At 39.9% G+C, this 19,875-nt stretch overlaps 1 protein-coding gene across 1 annotated transcript; it reads right to left on the reverse strand.

Annotated features, from left to right (window-relative positions):
• Positions 1-8,702: 8,702 nt before the first annotated feature.
• Positions 8,703-19,473, reverse strand: LOC132534355 (uncharacterized). Its single transcript, XM_060178281.1, has 3 exons — positions 18,916-19,473; positions 9,327-9,401; positions 8,703-8,771 (listed from the first exon to the last, which is right to left on the reverse strand). The coding sequence occupies exons 1-3, from the start codon at positions 19,471-19,473 to the stop codon at positions 8,703-8,705; spliced, it is 702 nt and encodes a 233-aa protein (XP_060034264.1).
• Positions 19,474-19,875: the final 402 nt, after the last annotated feature.

The following is a 19,875-nucleotide window of genomic DNA, read 5'->3' on the forward strand; positions in this document are numbered from 1 at the left end:
GTAGAAAAGGTTGGCAACAGATCTAACTAGTTAAAAAAATTTCACTGCCTCAACAATTTTGAACTTTCATGATTTGCCTGAAAACATTGGCCCCAAATAAATATCATGAATTAAATGTTACTGGAGTGACTTGTTATCAAGTAAATCTGATGCCATTGCTTTAGACCGGCCAAATGTTTCTCTTAAAAAGAACAAATGCAAATAGGCCTCACCACCTATGGGCATCTACTTTTTGACAGGGGGACCTGAATTATTAAATGGAGAAAACAGACACCTACATTGTTAACAGTTATACATATAATATATTTTCATATGAATAGATTGCAATGATTATGAGAGGTTCTCAAGTGTTTTATGTACTGACCATTATTTCAAATCAAGTACAAAATTTTTATGTGTCTACTTTTATGGCTGGGTGTATATGATTCTTGCAACAATATGGTTACAAAAATATCTACATTCTGAATAAAATTATGTACAATTTTCTCTGTGGTGTCTCCTATCTCTGCCACTTAAGTGTTGATGCTATGCAAACTGTATTTTCCTGATTTTTTCTCCATTAGTTTATAGATGCCTTGTCTTTTTATTCAGGCTTGTCTCTTTGTTCACTTTAAAAGAATGTTAGTGCAGTTAGAGGTTCTGTAAAAATGTCAGGACAAGGAGATAGCATGAATGTAAGTTATGCAAAATACTTTCTTGCTTAATGTTCTGAATTCCCAGATTCAGTCCTTAAATCAGAACTTAGAAGTGCTCTAGGAAAGATAAAAGAAAGTAAGGAAGAGAGAAAGAAAGAAAGGAAGTTAAAAAAAGAAAAAGAGAAAGTGCTTGAATATTACTGTGTTAGCTACGTTAATATTCATGATACTTATTCCTGCTTTACCTATATTAATATTCAGACTAAGAAGCGCAGGTGCAACCCATGTAGTCAATAATTATCAATTAATGAGAAGATTTGTGTTCACTATTCTCCCCTAATGATTTAGTCAATTTTATTTTATAGTACATTTTATTTCTGCAATACATGTCATTTGTATGTTTTAGTATTAAAATTAGAAAAAGTAATCCTACTACATTCAATACTACTGGCTCCAAAATTTTCCTCTTCTCATTGAAAGATGACACATTTAAATTCTCTTTGTCTTGGTGAGCTATAAACAGTTCATATAAGGAAAGAAAAATGGAGCTGCTAATTTACCCAGACAACCGGCTCTAAGTATGACTGCACTCACACTAGCCAGTGGCCATTCCTGACAACACATTAGCAAGTGGAAATTGGTCCTTTTGCAGTCAGGTGACTCATTCCTTTAGCTTAGTCAGAGTGTCATTTGTGATTGAACCACCCTAATGAGAAGAACGTGTTCTCTTCTCACGTAATATTTGGGAGTCTAACATAATTAAAAACTGTGAGGTTAAAATTGATCGTCGTGGTTTCTATGATATTCTTGTCTAGTTTTTATTAGTTGATAGAGTTGTAATGAATAGCTCTCTATTTCCAGTGAGAATATTTTAAATTGCATAGCCTATTTGTCTCCTTCTAGACTCTACACACAGCTAAATTACTGAAAACAGACTGCATTGCATCTTGTTTCCAATTCCAAGTAAATACTCAATGTTGTGACTTAGTAATTGTGTTAGCAATTTAACTTGCTTTAAAATTGATCTGGAATTTGGTTCAGGGAAGGTCAGTTCAGGAGTAAACTCAAGAAATCTTTCTAGGCACACAAGAGACACATTTAAATTATATCAGAGAAGAAACTCAAGTTTAATGTGAACAAAAAAAATTATAGCTCCTTGGTAATTGCATACAGAGCATTGCTAGTGCTTTTCCAAAGTGACCTTGTTCTAATTATAGGTAGCCAGAGTGATACATCCAGGTATAATTCAGATCTAGGACATTAGTATTCAAAATAACATTTAGCAAATTGCGTTGTGCTCTCTGTGACTAGGAATTAGGCTTCCTGCTGGCTTCCTACCCATATTATATCCAGTTATTTTTCTTTTTTAAAAAATTTATTTATTTATTTAAGAAAGGAGACATTAACAAAATCATAGGATGGGGGGTACAACTCCACACAATTCTCGCCACCCAATCTCCATATCCCATCCCCTCCCCTGATAGCTTTCCCATTCTCTATCCCTCTGGGAGCATGGACCCAGGGTCGTTGTGGGTTGCAGAAGGTGGGAGGTCTGGCTTCTGTAATTGCTTCCCCGCTGAACATGGGCGTTGACTGGTTGGTCCATACTCCCAGTCTGCCTCTCTCTTTCCCTAGTAGGGTGGGTCTCTGGGGAAGCGGAGCTCCAGGACGCATTGGTTGGGTCTTCAGTCCAGGAAAGCCTGGAATGCATCCTTATGGCATCTGGAACCTGGTGGCTGTAAAGAGAGTTAACACACAAAGCCAAACAAATTGTTGAAGAATCACGGACCCAAAGGTTGGAATAGTGGAGATGAAGTGTTGGGGGTTATTCACTGCAAACTCTAGTGTACTTCTGCTTTCAGGTATATATTTTGCCCTAGTTTATGGATACGTGTGAACACATGCTCTATCTCCTGGAACCTGGTCTATATCTAGGTTTTGGGACTTTGTTAGAAAGTGAACCACCTGGGATGGAATTAGAGAATACTATGAAAGGAAAGGTCTCACTCGAGTGATGAAGCTGAAGGGTTGTCGTTCCACACCTGAAGTTTCTGACACAGTCTGAATATATCCAGTTATAAGGCAAGTTGCTTCCTGTCCCTGGTCTGAGGGCAGACACAATGTCCCAGAAATATTCTTTTCACCTATCTGCTGTCCTACTGCTGAGACTCTGGGATACATAAAAACAGAAAGAATCCCCACTCTCACTATTATTATTATTATCATTATTATTTAGCATAGTATCTCTGAGTTTTCTTTCCTTTTCCCCTTACCACACTAGGGAAGTACACTAAGTATCTATCACACCACCATGAACACTAGAGAGAAGAGATTACAAGAGAGAATAAGAGAGTTTTTGTTTTAACATTTTATTATTTATCTGATCACTTTACTCTGGAATCTCAACTCTTTTTAAGAAAAAATTGGGGAATTATGTTTTACATTTGACAGTAAATTGGACACACAATTTTAAATGGACACAAGAATTGTGAGTCTAAGTAGCCAAGTATACTGTATTCCAAACCTTCCACATCACTTGCATAAAATACAACTGACTATGAAATTTGTCATTCAACAGTGAGGCAGGCAGACATGGAAAAAGAAATAGATGTTAGTAACCTGTTTGCCCTGATGGATTTAGATGATGATATCATGCTAAGAGATGACACCTTCTGCACAAACTCCTCTTAACATCCAATCTGTCTGGTTTAAAGTCCCAACAACCAGCTGGAATTAAAGGAAAGATTCACATACCCCGTGAAGTGAGCGAGCCTAGTCAGAGAAGGTCTATACTCAGGAAAGTTCCCCACAGGGAAATCCAAAAATGTAGCCCATCCAAAGTCTAGGCTTCTCTTGGAAATTGTATTCCACAACCTTGTTGATTATTATTAATTCACAAATAAAACAAAATGTGAAAAAGAAGAGACAGAAAGCAGTTCAGAGAAAGTTAACTAAAACAATTCAAGGAGAATGTATGTTCCATGTGACTAAAGAAAACACATACATTTAAACGCTATGCCTCATGATCTGATTAAGATTTAAACCATGATTGAGTTGTCTAAGATGAATTATAATATAAGCTTTTGAAAAAATTACAATTCAAAATTATTATTATTTTCATTATTTTTATTTATTTATTGGATAGAGACAGCCAGAAATTGAGAGGGAAAGGAGTGATAGAGAGGGAGAGAGACAGAGAGACACCTACAACATTGCTTCACCACTTGTGAAGCTTTCGCCCTACAGGTGGGGACCGGGGACTTGAACCTGGGTCCTTGCGCATTGTAACATGTGCGCTCAACCAGGTGCACCACCACCTGGCCCCTACAATTCAAAACTATTTTCAGTCAATATTTGTAGACTTACAGAATGAATTAAATGATTTGAAACCCTCAGCAAAGAGATATTAAAAGATAGGGCAAGGAAAATTCATTAGGAGCACATTATCATATCTTAGTTTGATATCTCATCTCACATATTCTATTAGTCTTGTATGTTTATTAGTTTTTGTAATGTTTTTTTTTAATTAACTCCAGAGATCAAGGTTGTCCTAACATTCTCTTCATACTTTTAAGAGGCAATCATTTAGAAAATTCTGACTTTTAAATAAATACTAGTAGCCTCAACTCACCGTAATTACGTCGCAGAATGAAGTTTTCTGATAATCAAATTCCATAAAGAATCAAAACAAAAATTTCAGGTCCAGGGGCCAGGTGTCGGTATAACCAGTTAGGCGCACATAGTACTAAGCAAGGATGCCGGCAAGGGTCCGGGTTGGAGCTCCTACTCCTCACGTGCAGGAGGGTCGCTTCACATGCAGTGAAGCCCATCTGCAAGTGTCTATCTTTCTCTCTTCCTCTCTGTCTCCCCTTCCTCTCTCAGTCGCTCTCAATCTATCTCTGTCCTATCCAATAAAATGGAGAGAAATGGCTGCCCGGAGCAGGGATTCATAGTGCCAGCACTGAACCCCAGCGGTGACTCTGGAGGCAAAACCAAACAAAACTGAAGTCCAAATTTCTATTCAGTCTTACCGTGTAGTCTACATGCTGTGTGTCGGAATGCGGACAGTTTACTCCTGGGTGAATTCATGGACTTGTGTACGAGTTACTGTCTTGACAATCACATTCCCAAAGTACAGAGTCACACTAAGTTTTGCTTCCTCTAAGATAGGGGACTTACCTTATTGTTTCATTTGGGGAGCTAGTAATTGACAAAAAAAATTTTTTTTAAATCCAACAGATTTTGAGTAAACACAAGATAAATTCAAGATGTGTGTAGTCTCCCAATGAGAAATTTTCTAAGTTCTTTTTATTCTATTTTTATCTTTTTATTGACTCCAGGGTTACGGCTGGGGCTCAGTGCCAGCATAAATCTGCTGTTCCTCGTGGCCATTTTCTTTTCTTTTTATTGACTTTCTATCTTGTTTGATAGGACAGAGAGAAATTAATGGGGGGGGAGGTAGAGAGGGGGAGGGAGAAAGACACCTGCAAACCTGCTTTAGTTCATCATAACTTACACTTTCAACTGGGTACACCAACCCCTGGTCTCTTTTTATTCTATTCTACCAATACAATGACAAAATTACCAATTTTATAACTTTAAGAGACTGAAATGTTAGTTTTATAGTTTTTTATGTGGTTTTCTTCTACTCCCACACTGGTATGAAATTAGATTTCTACTTTTTAAATTTTCTTTTAAATATATTTTTAGTTTGATTTTTGAAGTCTCTGCATTAAAAAGCTTGAAACAGTCCATCTATTTTCCTCTCTCGTATTGATTAAATAGTGATTTGTAAGGCCATAAGTTAAGAGACGTTAACACCTATTCCTGCCACCAAAGGTCTGTGTCCCTACCCCCAGCCCCTTATAGTGATGCTGAAAATCTACCCTCCCCCTCCCCCAAAAGTTTTTTACTTTGGTGCAATACTTCAAACTCAGTCAAACTCCAATTTGCACTTCTTTTTGATTTTAACGAAAGGATAAGAGATAGATACAGAGAGATACTGCATGTCCGGGTAAATATTTCCATAGAAAAATGTGTCATGACTTTTCTGTCACTTGAACTGATAAAGAGACAGGAGCACTGCACAGCTCTGGCTTAGGGTGGTGTGGGGGATTGAACCCAAGACCTTGAAGCCTCAGGCATGAAAATCTTTTTGTATAGTAATTATGCTATCTCCCCCACTCTAACATTGGAGTTTTTTATATGACTGTCCTGATGTTGGTTTAATTTGATGGTCTTTTATTTTCATCTTCCAAACAAATAGACTTCTCAAAACAATGAAAATTATAAGCAGGTATTATGATATGTTATTATATTGTCATGATATGCTGATATTTTATCCTGTTGTGTTATGTGCAATAAGTAAATACACTTATCATTTAAAAATTAGCTAATTTTTTAGAAAGTTGTAGGATACAATTCACTTAAAATCTGATTTGAAATTACTGAAGCAATTTGGTGTTTTACACAATCCCCCCATTATTCCTACTGTTCTGTAGTATTCTGATTGCTAGTCGCAAGTCTCTATCTCACTGGAGTAAACTTTGATGCTCTGGTATCTTTCCCTCTGTATGTCTCTCTCTTTCTATCTGAAAAAGTCAGCCCAGAATGCTCACAGCTCAGTAGCAAACAGAAAGTAATTATCTTAAAATAAAAGCAGGCATTGCTCACCCTTTTCCAGTTCTTTATCTTTTAATACTTATCATTACTTTTGTGAGCAGGCTTACCTTATGATTAAAGAATGTCATAGATAAACATGTGAAAGAACACAGTTAGTCATCGGTAAACATTGTTGCAGCTTGTCATTCAGATACATGAATTCTATTCTTTGCAAAGTTGAAGCTGAATTTTACAAAACTGAGTAGTTACCTCGGTAAATGTAAGTATCTGGAGCTAAACAGAATTAAAATGAATGAAGCATCAAAATGCATACAGGCATTTTATGAACTATACCCTAGCTAGAAGGGTAGATTTAATTGGTACTAGAACATTTATAATAAACACCATTAGTGCTCCTACTGTTTTGACTTCTTGGCTTGCAAAGGGAAAATGCTGTGTCGAGCCAGGGGAGAAACATATTTTAAAGAATCCATTGCTCTGTTATTAACATTTTAGCAAGACCTCCTGGCAGAAGAAAAGAAACTGGAACATAGTTAACAAAATCTTCCACTGGTGTTATTTAACCTTCTACTGAGAATCAGTTCAACTAGTAAATTTATCAATTAATGACATACTCAGTACTCAAAACTGAGCACTTTTTGTTGTTTAGAATCAGGAATATGAACATAATCAATGAAAACTTGCTTGTGTTTATGTTAAATATGATAAATAACATTATTGTTTTTTTTTAAGATGAAGACAGAGTTAGAGAGAATGAAAGATCCCATAGTACTGAAGTGTCTTCCCTCAATGTGGGGGTGGGGGGGCTGACTTAAACCTGGGTCACGCACTTGCCAAGCAGCCACTGTTCCCTTGAGCTCGATCACCACGCTTAACAAGTAGTTGATCCTAGATAAAATCCTGTCCTATGTTATTGATTGTAAATGTTGAGGATAGAAAGTTTTTATCTTGAAAACATACTGAATTTAGTGTTTGGAAGTGAAAAACTTATTATTTTTCCAATAAGTAATTTATATTTAAATAACTTTTCCTGTGAGTGAATATCATGAAAATGCAATGTTTTCTACACTAAGTCGTGGAAGACAGCTGAAGTATTGATATGTGTATATTGACACAGTAGATTTTGACTAGTGTGTGTTCTGTAATAGGCTGTCCTTTGAAGTCAAGGAAATCTTTCTTTCTAAATTTTTTATTAGTGATTTAATGTTCATTTACAAAAATTTTAAAACAATGGGCATAATTCCACACCTTTCTTACCAACAGAGTTCTGTGTCACTATTCCCTCTGTTGGAAACTGCATTAGTTCTCCCAAGATCACAGATATGGGTTGACTATTATTTCTATAATTATCTATATATATATATATATATATATATATATATATATATATATATATATATATACAATTTTCATATGGTCCTGCCTTCTCTTCCTTTCCTTTTTAAAAAATTTTTTTTTAATAAAATGGAAACACTGACAAGACCATAGGATAAGAGGGGTACAACTCCACACAATTCCCACCACCAGAACTCCGTATCCCATCCCCTCCCCTGATAGCTTTCCTATTCTTTGTCCCTCTGAGAGTATGGACCCAGGGTCACTGTGGGATGCAGAAGGTGGGAGGTCTGGCTTCTGTAGTTGCTTCCCTGCTGAACATGGGCGTTGACAGGTCGATCCATACTCCCAGCCTGTCTTCTGGGGAAATGGGGCTCCAGGACTTTTTGGTGGGGTCATTTCCCTTGGGAAGTCCAGTTGGCATCATGGTATCATATGGAACCTGGTGGCTGAAAAAGAGTTAAGATGGAATGCAGAACAAATTGTTGACTACTCATGAACTTAAAAACTGTTATGTTATGGATGAAGATTTGGGGGCTCTGTTTTGGAAAAAGCTACTAGTTTATTTTAGGTGTATTCCAAAGTGCTCATGACGTTATCAGTTTTTGCCTGCGCCTGACATCTAACATGCAGGTGACCTAAGTTATTGTCTGGGGAGATGGTGTCACGGTTGGAAAAAGGACCAGAAAGCTGAGTCAGGAAATAGAGTATCTCTCAAATAAGGGAAAGGTGTATAAATATTGTTGACTGTAAACCCTATCGATTAGATCTTTGATCTTCCTAAGTCACAGCTATTACTTCTGAATGTCATATGTCATTTTCCCCCCTCTCCCCACCTCCCCCCCCCTTTTTTTTTTTCTCCTTCTTCCTTCTTCTCTCTTTGAGACCTGATGGAATTGGAGTTAAGAGTCCTCTTGGTCATCTTCCCCAATCATTTCTTCCTCTTTGGGAGTATGGACCAAAATTCTTTTTGGGGTGCAGAAGGTGGGAGTTCTGGCTTCTATAACTGCTTATCTGCTAGACATAGGCATTGGCAGGAAAATCTATAACTGTAGTCTGTTTCTATCTTCCTCTAGTGGGAAATGGTTCTTAAACAGAGTCTACTTGCAATTAGCAATTGTAAATATACTGCCTATTCTTAATATTTGCAGATTCTATAATTGCTAAATGGCCTATTTGCTAAAATGCAGAGCACCAGAGTCAATATGCACAGTCCCTTTGTTATTTCAGAGGTCTGTGCAGAGAGGCAATACACCTGTTCTTAACTAAGGTCAAGACACAGCTATTTCATTTTTTAAGCTATCCTACAATCTATTGTTGGCCTACTTTTATTTATGTACTTTTTACTCGTAAACTTACCATTTGAAGTACTTTTCATGCTGTCAAGTGTTCTTAAGAAAAAAAAAATCTCTATGCTTCTCTCAGATAAAATGTGTTGGGTGAGTTTTGTTTCAGGATAAGCTACAGTGAGTGCTGTTGATTGTGAGTTTAGTGTTGAATAGCAATGCATATAAATAGTATGTCTTCAGTCAGTTATATACAGAACAAGCTAATAAATTGAGAATTAACACAACAAATTGTGAGCAGAGACTTGCAGGCACCTAATTCTGTATTTCCTCTAGGATCAATCACTCATTCACCACTTTCATGTTCACAACTACTGTATAGAAAATAACTACTAGAATCAACTGTAATTTGTTGTATAATTAAATGAACCAATAAGATACCTACTACCTGATTTTCATTTTTCACGTTTAAGGAATGTTCCAAGCTCTGTGGAGAATTGTGTTGGTAAAATACTTTTATACCCTTAAAAAATTAAAATTTAAAAATACTTTTATACCCTTTCAGAGATGAAAATCAAATCACATTTTCTCTCATCTAAAAAGTTTTCCGAGACTTCGCATGCTTTAAAGGGTGAGATGCAGATTCCTTGGTGTGGCATTCATAAGAGATCACAAATTAATCTCTTCCTAACTCCGGAGTACTTCTGTTCATTCTCCCTTTCACTTCTACACATTGTGTTTCTTTTCCTTTGCAAGCTCTCTAGTCAACGTCAAGTTACCAAACTCAACACTTAACCATTTCCACATTTTAAATGTACTATATAATGTCTATCTATAATGGTTCAACTGCTGAAGTAAATAAAAATTCCAACTTCAGTGTGACTTTTTTCCAGGATAAATTTCTTTATTTGCTAAAGATTAGGTTAACACTTTCACTGATGTTTTATTTTTTCATTGTATTTTGTGGTTTCCATTTCTTCATGCTTATCTTCCTCTTTGTATTGGGAGCTTATGGTCTCATGACAGGCATACTATTGCAGATAATGTATATAGAACACAAATGGTGTTGGGAAAATTGGGTTTAGAAAATGCAGAAGAAGTACTGAAGCACTACATTTCCATTGCACACAAGAATAAACTCCAGATGGATTGAGGACTTGGATGTTAGACCAGAAACTATGAGATATTTAGAGGAAAATATTGGCAGAACTCTTTTCCATCTAAGTTTTCTAGGCATCTAGTATGACACAAGTCCAATTGCAAGGAAAACAAAAACAAAAACAAACATTGAGAAGCTTCTTGAAAGAAACCACCACCCAAACAAAGGGACTTCTTCTTCTCTCTCTCTCTTTTTTTAAGAGACTTTCTTTTAAAAATATTTGAAATTATTTATTTATTCCCTTTTGTTGCCCTTGTTTTACTGTTGTAGTTATTTTTGTTGTTATTGATGTCATTGTCAGATAGGACAAAGAGAAATGGAGAGAGGGGGAGAGAAAGACACCTGTAGACCTGCTTCACGGCCTGTGAAGCGACTCCCCTGCAGGTGGGGAGCTGGGGGCTGGAACCGGGATCCTTATGCCCATCCTTGTGCTTTGCACCACCTGCGCTTAACCCGCTGCGCTACCGCCTGACTCCCATAAAGGGACTTCTTACAGAATGGAGATGAAACATGTACTTCTTAAAAATTATAGGTTCTTAAACCAAGCTTACCTCAAAGTCAAATACTATTACTATTTTTTACTCAAAGTCAAAGACTATTATTAAATTTTAAACACAACAGATTGTTTTACTTTAGACAGATAGGTTCACACATTTTTTTAAGAAATAATTTTCCTAAAATGAGTATATTTACATGTTCTCCTCAGCTAACATAATGGGATAGTTTTTCCAGTTCTTAGTTGTTTTCCTCATAACAACCTTTTTTCCTCTTATAAATCTTATTCATTCATGTTCCCTTAAGTTTGCTTTGGAAATTTAACTGAGGAGTCATGGATTAGTGCAGAAAAAATTATCTTAAATGTCAATCCTGGAATTTTTAGACTAATATATTTTAGGATTTATTTTATTAGACTGAATGTTGTTCCCCACATCATTTGAATGATGGTGGGTACCATTTTGTGTTTCATATTGCTATGAAAATGATTTATTTATGTGTGCCTATAACTTAATGTGAACTTACCAAAGAACATATTGGAGAAAGAGGAATTTCTTAAACTAATATGGCAGTAGAACTAACTCTTCCTAATTCTTGAAATATTGAAAAAGTACTAAGCCTTCTTTCTTAGCACTTATGCTCCGAAAGAAGGAGTTCAGGAGTCCTTTAGAGGACAGCTTTGTTGAAGAACAAACAGGTGCCATATTTGAGCTACAAAGTACATAGTATCTAGTTACTCTGAGGTTATTTTAACTTGTTGGCTAGAGAACAGAGAAGTCCTCTAATTCAGCACTTTAATATTACCAGAGGGAATATTAAAAGGGTTTTCCAGACTTTGGGAAATGAGTATATTTAATGAGTATATTTAATCACTAGAGGCATTTTTTTAAGTATTGAAGACATCAGTTGTGCCCCCTGACTATAATTTCAGTAAGTTAAGATGATCAGCAAGACTCCAGATGTCCTTGAAAGTAAAAACTCAGAATCTTAGTTAAAACTGCATTTACCCTAAAAAAAAAAAAAAAAAATCGGTATATTTACTAAAACAGAAGTACAGAAAACATTTTAACAATTTTGTCAAATTAGAGAGAATAAATGTCCTGATTCTAAGGTAAACAGTTCACAAAATCTAGTGGCTTTTTACTCATTTTTTAAATCTCAGATTCTTTCTCTGAGGTCCCATTCAGGAGAAATTTTTGTGTACGTACTCTGTCTAGTGTTTTTCTTAGATCAACTAACCTTATCTGTGATATCTAATATTTTTTTCATATTTTATTCTGTGCTACTGGTAGCAAGTAATTGTCGGGTTGCATCGAGGAGGAGAAAGAAGAGACCGGAGTGGAGCAGGACCACAAATCTTTATTTACATGGACACCCCAGAAATGGGCAAGAGCAGAGTGGTTTAGGCCACGTGGAGCTAGCAAAATGGCCACCTCTCACTATGCCTAGCAGCCCTTCTCTGGGTCAGGTCCTGGAAGAGAAAAAAAAGAGAAAGTGCAAACAGCAGACGCTTTTATGGGAGAATTCCAGAAGTGGCAAGTCGGGACAGGATTGGCTAGGAAAGGGGGTGGAGAAAACAAGGCATTCTGGGAAGGTAGACAGCTTCCATAGCAACAGTTGCTAGGGTTTCAGCTCACCTGGGAATGGGCGATACCCTGAGGGGGTAATATGGTGGCAGAGGAGTCACTTTAAAACAAGGCAAAAGATTGATATGTAAATAATAACACTCACATGGACATATGGTGGTTTGTGGGTCCTGCCTAACTCAACCACATCTGTACGATATCCCAACAAGTGATGGTGTCAAGATAACTGGATACACCCAATTTTTCTTTATCAGGTAATGAACATTTTATCTCTAGAGACATCAGCTTCCTTCTTCTTCTAGCGTTTGCCCTTCTTCCGTAGCCAGTCAACAGCGTCAGGTTGAGCCTGATGTCAAGTTTCGAGACCTCCTTTGAATCTGGAGAGGTGGCAGTCGTTGACTATGTGGGTCATAGTCTGTCTGGAGCCGCAGGGGCAGTTCGGGTCGTCTCTGGCTCCCCAGCGATGGAACATAGCGGCGCACTGGCCATGGCCTGTTCGATAGCGATTGAGGAGGGCCCGATCATAACGTGCCAGGTCAAAGCCGGGTTGACGCTCGCAGGGGTCTGTGATGAGGTGTTTGTTCTTGACCTCAGCTGACTGCCAACTCTGTTTCCAAGAGTCTGGAACAGAGAAGTTCAGTGTAGGCGTAGGGGACCAGATTGGGTGACGAGAAGTCAAGCGTCGGACAGGGTGGGCGAAGATCTCCGCGTATATTGGCAGGTCCGGTCGAGCGTAGACGTGGGAAATGAACTTAGATGATGCCGCATCCCGACGAATATCTGGCGGGGCGATGTTGCTAAGAACTGGCAGCCATGGAACCGGGGTGGAACAGATGGTTCCAGAAATTATCCTCATGGAGGAATATAATACTGAAATGTTATTAATAAAAATTCAATGTAGGTAGTCAGTGGTAGCTCAGTGCGTTAAGCGCACGTGGGGCAAAGCGCAAGGACCAGCATAAGATTCCCAGTTCGAGCCCCTGGCTCCCCACCTGCAGGGGAGTCGCTTCCCAGGTGGTGAAGCAGGTCTGCAGGTGTCTGTATTTCTCTCCCCCCCTCTCTCTTCCCCTCCTCTATCCATTTCTCTCTGTCCTATCTAATAATGACGACATCAATAACAACAACAATAATAACTACAACAGCAATGAAAAACAACAAGGACAACAAAAGGGAAAATAAATATAAAAAAATTTTAAAGATGGAGATTGTTTACCAAGTAACAATTTTTATTCTCCGTGTGAATATGCTTAATATATATATATATATATACTTAACATATAATACTCACCATACATATATAATTACTTATATACTTAGAAATTACTTATAACATATAATACTTATATGTTAGTTATATAAACTTATGTTATTTATATAACACTACATATATACTTTGCATATTAAATATGTGAAAATACTTAACATAGTTGAGCTGGAAAATTATTAAGAAAGTTCTTTTTAGAGTACCTATATTTTCCATAATTTAAAAAAATATCTAATTTTAGTGAAGAGCATGCTACTTGAAAATATTTTTAAACATTTCTTTTTGTTTTTGTTTTTGAAACTTAAAAGGGAAATATTTAAATATTACAAGTCAAAACCAGTTTAGGTGAAATGTAAGAAGCTCCAGCTTTATTGCAAAGTTCAAATTTTAAAGAAAATGTCAAGGAAAAATGCAAGTGATACATAAAAACAAAAGTATTGATTGTTGATAATGTAGTGACCAGTGGTGTCATATTTGTTCAATGCTGAAACCCTATTTCAACAACTTTTGTCATGTTTCATTAGCAGCTTTTTATACTAAACTAATTTTAAAAGTCATTGCTGCATAGTGCCCATACCTATTTAAATATTAATACAAATAGAGACAGACACAAAATAATCAGTTACTACACACTATGTTTTAATCACAGCTAATACAAAGCTTGTGGATTTGATGAAACATTCTCAAAGGTTTGAAGATCTGTAGTTGAGAATTTGGGGTATGTCTTAAGGAAGGTGAAATTTAATTGCAAGGAATATGGGGTTCTAAAATGTTAGGGAGCATTGAAGACATCTGGAGAGCTTATTAAAACGCAGATTATTGGATCAGTACCTTCAGTTTCTTTTTCCTTAGAACTGGGGTGAGATCTAAAAAAAACTATATTTCTAAGGAGTTTCAGAAGTATGCTGCTGTTTCTAAGGAGTTACAGTTTAAGGGTCACTTATTAGGAAAAATATAGAGGAATTCTACAGGCCGAGATTCCAGCCATAGAAACTGGAGTTTACTTGATAGACTTGAGATACTGTAGTCATCATACTATTGCCATCTTCTTCAAATTATTAAATCTGTTTACATGTGGCTTTAATAATTTTAATTAGATTTTATATGAATTCTAAGTGATTGTAGCAAATTGTCTAAGTGCAAATCAATTCATACATCTAATAAATTCATTTTATAATCTATATCTCAATGACCTTTTAATGGCATGCATAGGAAGATGAGTATCACATAACTACTATGATTTCTGTAATGAAAATCTAGTCTTATCTAGATTGCATGTATCTGCATAGCATACTTCAGTTCTAAGCATGAGTTCATGTAAATATTTGTGATGCCTCTATGACTTGTATAGAGGATTATAGTCATTTCAGTTGTATTCCCTCTACTGGACATCCACTGAATGTTTCATCTGATTGATAAATTCCTGCCAGAGAATTAACTCAAATTATCATCACAGTTTCCTTTTTAAAGGCTCTTGTCTTCTTCATTGAAACAATGACCACATTGCTGCCACTTATTTGGTTTAAGATCTATTTATCTGATACACAGGGACCACAGTGGTGCACCAGTTTGAAAGGAATACTATCATACCCAAAGACTCAGGTTCGATCTCAGGTCCTCATCTGCAGGGCAAAAGCTTTAGAAGCAGGTGTTGCAGATGACTGACTCTCTCTCCCTCTCCATCTCCCCTCCCTGCTCAACTTCTTTCTGTCCTATCAAAAAAGGCAGAATATAACTATGTATCTGATGATATGACTAAACAACCTGTGACCCAAATGATTGAGAGTATAGAAAGAATCAGTAACAAAGTATGTGTGTGTTGATATTTCCCTGTTTTAAATATTTAATGTGTAAGTCCTTCTAAAATATAATACCCAAAGTACTATAAAACGCATATAACACTATATTCTGTTTAAAAATTCTTCTAAATATTGCCACCATTATTATTACTGTTGCCAACAGAGTCATTGCTGGGGCTCCTTGCTGGCAGAATGACACCACTGCTCTTAGCGGCCATTTTTCCTTTCTTTATTAATAGAGACCGAGATGCTGAGACCCCTGCTCTTCTCATTGTGGTGACGCACTTTTTTGTGTTAGGGTGCTATCATTTCTTAGAAAATAAGTGAACATAGTATCGCATTCACTTTACCCTTTGTGACTTAGGGTAGATAAGGGTGGTAAAAGGTTAAACTATTCTAGAATAAAATAAAAACTGACTACATGGGAGTCTGGCGGTAGCGCAGCAGGTTAACCGCACAGGGTGCGAAGTGCAAGGTCCAGCATGAGGATCCCAGTTCGAGTCCCCCGTTGGCTCCCCACCTGCAGGGGAGTAGCTTCACAGGCGGTGAAGCAGATCTGCAGGTGTCTATCTTTCTCTCCCCTTCTCTGTCTTCCCCTCCTCTCTCCATTTCTCTCTGTCCTATCCAACAGTGACAATAATAACCACAACAAAGATAAAATAGCAAGGGCAACAAAAGAGAATAAAAAAATAAAAATTTTTAAAAAACTGACAACACTCAGTATAAAATATGGCTAGACATGTAAGCAAAAGATACTTTGTAACAAAAATATACATATTGGATATTTTCTAAAGCAAGTATGAAATTTAAATCCTGAATAAAGAACAGGCCCCAAAAGAACTGATGATTGGTCTTTGTCTGGAAAGCAAATAAAAAACTATTTAAGTTTATCTTTCCTTATCATTGACAAGAAGCATGATAAATGAATAAATTTCACTTTACATACGATTTACTTGATAGCATTACAGAACCTAATTTTAAAGCTGCTTCTCTCAGTGTCCATGATAATGTGACCTGTTGTTGTTGCCCGAGACACAGAAAAACCCCTCCTTGGAATCAATTTAGATGTCCCTCTGACAGCACAGACATGACCTTGCCTGAAACTAAAACATAATAGGGTTAAGTATAGGCCAGAAAAAAGACCCTTTTGTAGGGCCAGGGTCCTTTCACTACCCAGAATATGCGGGAAAAGTCTATCATTCTACTGTCTTCCATTTTGCTGTTCCTTTCCATTCATTTGCACTTATATTCGACCTTTTTACACAGTCTGCAATTTCCTCCTTCCTCAGTGATAATTTTTTTTAAGGCGATGTTGAGGATATCAAATGCCTGTAGCTTCTGGATATTTGAAGAGACAGTTATTTTCCCCGCTTCCTACTTGTAAAACAACTTTGCAGGCTACAAAGTGAGTGGCTGGAATGCCCTCTTTTTTAGTACTTGGAATATGTCATTCCACTCTTTCCTTGTGTCTTGGCTTTGGGAAAGGAAGTGTGATGGGGACTTGATAAGTCTACCTTTGTATGGCACTTCTTTCCTTTCTCTAGAACCTTTCAGATTGTGGAGGTTGACATTGAGGTTTCATAATTTTACAAGGATGTGCCTCTGTCTTAGGCATTTTGCATTCATGTCGCTGAGTGTGTGCTCTGCCTCTGGCATAGGTATCCTCTGAAGATTGCCTGAGTGAGGACACTTCTCAGCTACAATTTCTCTCAGATGGTCTCTAGTTGTCTGACCCTTCCTCATCCTCAGATATTTCTGTCACACTTGCATTCAACCTTTTGACAGAGTCTGCAATTTCCCAGAATGGCTTCCTTCTTTCTAAACCTTTGCTCTCCCTCATCTCTGCATGGACATGTGGGTTAGCTCTTCCTTCTAGACTAGAACTTCTCTTCTGCATGAGCGTCTCTACCTGCTAAGCCTTCCCCCAGAGCTTGAACTGCACTCAGAGTGTCTTTCAACCCTGTGGTTGTGATGGACGTTCTCTGTAGGGCCATGGTCCTCTCATTACACAGCAGGAATAACAGACTCCTGCTGTACATTGATCTTACTCCCGTTGTAGAAATCTCTCCCTCAGGTATGAACTTGTAACATTTTAATTACTGGCTTAGCACCTTTTGATAGGCCTGAGATAGTTTATTATGAAGACAAGGGCAGTGATAAAATCAAACAAACAAACAAAAAACAACCAAAAATTCAGCCAAGCCTAGGAGGGGAGTAGAGACACTTGTAGCACTAGCCCACCACTCAGGAAGCTTCTCCTCTGAGGTGGGCTCGGTGGTTGTGTCAAACCCTGGTCTTGGCACGTGCTCATGTGTCTGGCTTCTGGGTTTGTTACCCCTGAGCCCTGCTAACATGTATTCAGTATCCCAGGCTAATGGAATCTGATGGAGATGCTCACAAGCCACAGCCAGGGAGAAAGTGCACTGACTTTGGGGGAAGCTCAGTTGGAGACAAAGCAGAGGCCATGTCATCAGTGAGGGAGGCCTGCATGTCATGGCCACTGTGATGTGTGTGTGCAGCAGGCTCGGTGCCTCCAGACACTGTGAGCTCTGGCTGCCCCTCCCTTGAGAATGCAGACTGTAGGTTGGGGCAGGAAGCCAGGTGGGCTGTGCTGGGTAGGACCTGTGGCTGGGGTGACCCCCAGGGACACAAATGAAAAGAAAGCACCAAAAGGAGACCAATGCAAAATCACAATTTATTTCACATTCTATTAATGCATAATCATAATTTATTTCACATTCTGGGAGGCCCTCTCTGGGGCAGCGGGGTCTTCAGCGGCAGACAGTTCAGAGGCAGCAGGGGCCCTGGCCTCAGCGGGATGCAGGGAGCATCTCTCTCTCAGCTCTCGGCCTCCACCTGCAGAGGAGACAACAGGCCTCTGAGATCTGCATTTATGGGTGACCTCCTCCCCCATGCCCACTAACTCACCAGGCCATGCGAGGGGCCCTGTTTCCTCATGTCCTGAGCGGGTGGACACGTGTCCTGCCACCCTTGTGGGGACCCAGACAGCAACTGCAACAAAGCCGCAGGAGACAGTTCAGCAGCCTGCGGGCTGCCCCATGGCGGATGGGGATCCAGGTGGCAGAGGGGCTGCTGGCCTGTGCGCCCTGGCCCGAGGGGGGGCAGCTCTTCTCCCCAGGTGCTGGGGCTGCTGCAGAGGGGGAGGGGCCGGAGGCAGGGCAGCTGCCTTGTGGTGTGTTGGGAGGCACCGCTGGGGGGGCCAGGCTGGGGGTGGACGTGGACCTGAAGACAGGGAGACTGGAGCACTTGGAGGGTTGGCCAGGCTCCTGGGCCTCGTCTTGCTCCCAGGAGCCGGTGCGCAGAGCTGCTGGGGCAGACACACACCTCCTCCTGCTCCTGCTCCTGCTCCTGCTCCTGCTCCTGCTCCTGCTCCTGCTCCTGCTCCTGCTCCTGCTCCTGCTCCTGCTCCTGCTCCTGCTCCTGCTGGCCCTCTTCTTCATACTTGGCAGCAGGCTGGAAGGAATGGACTGCTCAGCTGGGGCTGGTTCATCGGAGGAGGTGGGTTCCCTGTAGGCTTCCATGGGTCCCATGCCATGGGTCACCCATGGGTGGCTCAGGATCTCTGGCCAGCCAATTCGCTCCTTGGGGTCAGAGTTGAGCATGCGGTGCAGAAGGTGTCGGAGCTCCTGGGAGAGCTGGGGCTTCCTTCTGAATAGAGTCCAGATGGGTCGTTCCTCTGGCAGGTGACCTTTCACCATTTCATGCAACACCACCCCCAGGCTCCAGATGTCCACCCCGGGGCCGTAGGTGCCCCCCGTCACTATCTCGGGCGCCATGTAGCCTAAGGTGCCCTGCAGGCTGTCCATGGAATGCTGGAGAAAATTGCCACTCAGGCCAAAGTCCGTGATCTTGATGCGGTTCAGGCTTTGCACGAGGATATTCTCAGGTTTGAGGTCCCTGTGTGCGATTCCTTTGGCGTGGCAATATTCCATAGCCGAGGCCAACTGGCGGAACACCCTTCTGGCCTCCTCCTCCCTCATGGGGCCCTTGCGGCAGAGATAGTCCCGCAGGTCTCCCCCCCTCACGTAGGGCATGACCAGCTGCAGTTGGAATGCCCTCTCTATGGTGCCCAGCAGGGGCAAGATGTTGGGGTGGCTCAGACCTCGCATGACGTTGCACTCGTGACGCGCCATCTCCAGGCCTGTCTGCCCCAGCATCTTCATCTTCTTGATGACAACTTTTCTGCCGCTCTGAAGATGGCGGGCCAGCAGGACGACAGAGAAGCTGCCGGCCCCAAGGGTGCTCAGGACACAGAAGTCGTCCTCGGCCATTCCCTCTCCCAATGGAGAGGTCTTAGGCCGAGCCATAGACCTAACTACACTCACTGGACTAACTAGGAACTCTAAGCTAGGACTGTCACTACCAAAAAACAACAACCGAGTTCTAACTTACCTTCTACTCTTACTGGCTCTACCCAAAACAGGGGTAGTCAGACTAGAATGCGCTAGGGCTATCCTAGATAACTAAGGGGAGGGGGTGAACAAGGGAAGGGGGGAAAGGCAAAGAGGAGAGAAAAGAAGGGGGGGAGTAGTGGGTGGGGTAGGGGGAGAGGGGGAGTGGGGAGTGGGAGTGGGTATCAGGTAGAGTGCAGGGATGGAGAGAGGGGAATCAACAGAGCGAGAACCGAGAGCGAGAGCGAGAGCGAGTGTGTGCGAGTTGAGTGGTGGTGCGTA

Source organism: Erinaceus europaeus, chromosome 18 (genome assembly GCF_950295315.1).
Source record: "Erinaceus europaeus chromosome 18, mEriEur2.1, whole genome shotgun sequence".
In the NCBI taxonomy this organism is placed as follows: domain Eukaryota; kingdom Metazoa; phylum Chordata; class Mammalia; order Eulipotyphla; family Erinaceidae; genus Erinaceus; species Erinaceus europaeus.

Excerpts from the sequence above, each read along its gene's own strand:
- LOC132534355 (XM_060178281.1), bottom strand. The coding sequence starts at position 19,473 with ATGGCCGAGGACGACTTCTGTGTCCTGAGCACCCTTGGGGCCGGCAGC. Across the intron at positions 9,402-18,915 it reads TGGACATCTGGAGCCTGGGG|GGTATAAAAGTATTTTACCA; the intron begins GTGGTGTTGCAT and ends TAATTTTTTAAG. Across the intron at positions 8,772-9,326 it reads ACGTGAAAAATGAAAATCAG|CAAATAGGCCATTTAGCAAT; the intron begins GTAGTAGGTATC and ends TCTGCATTTTAG.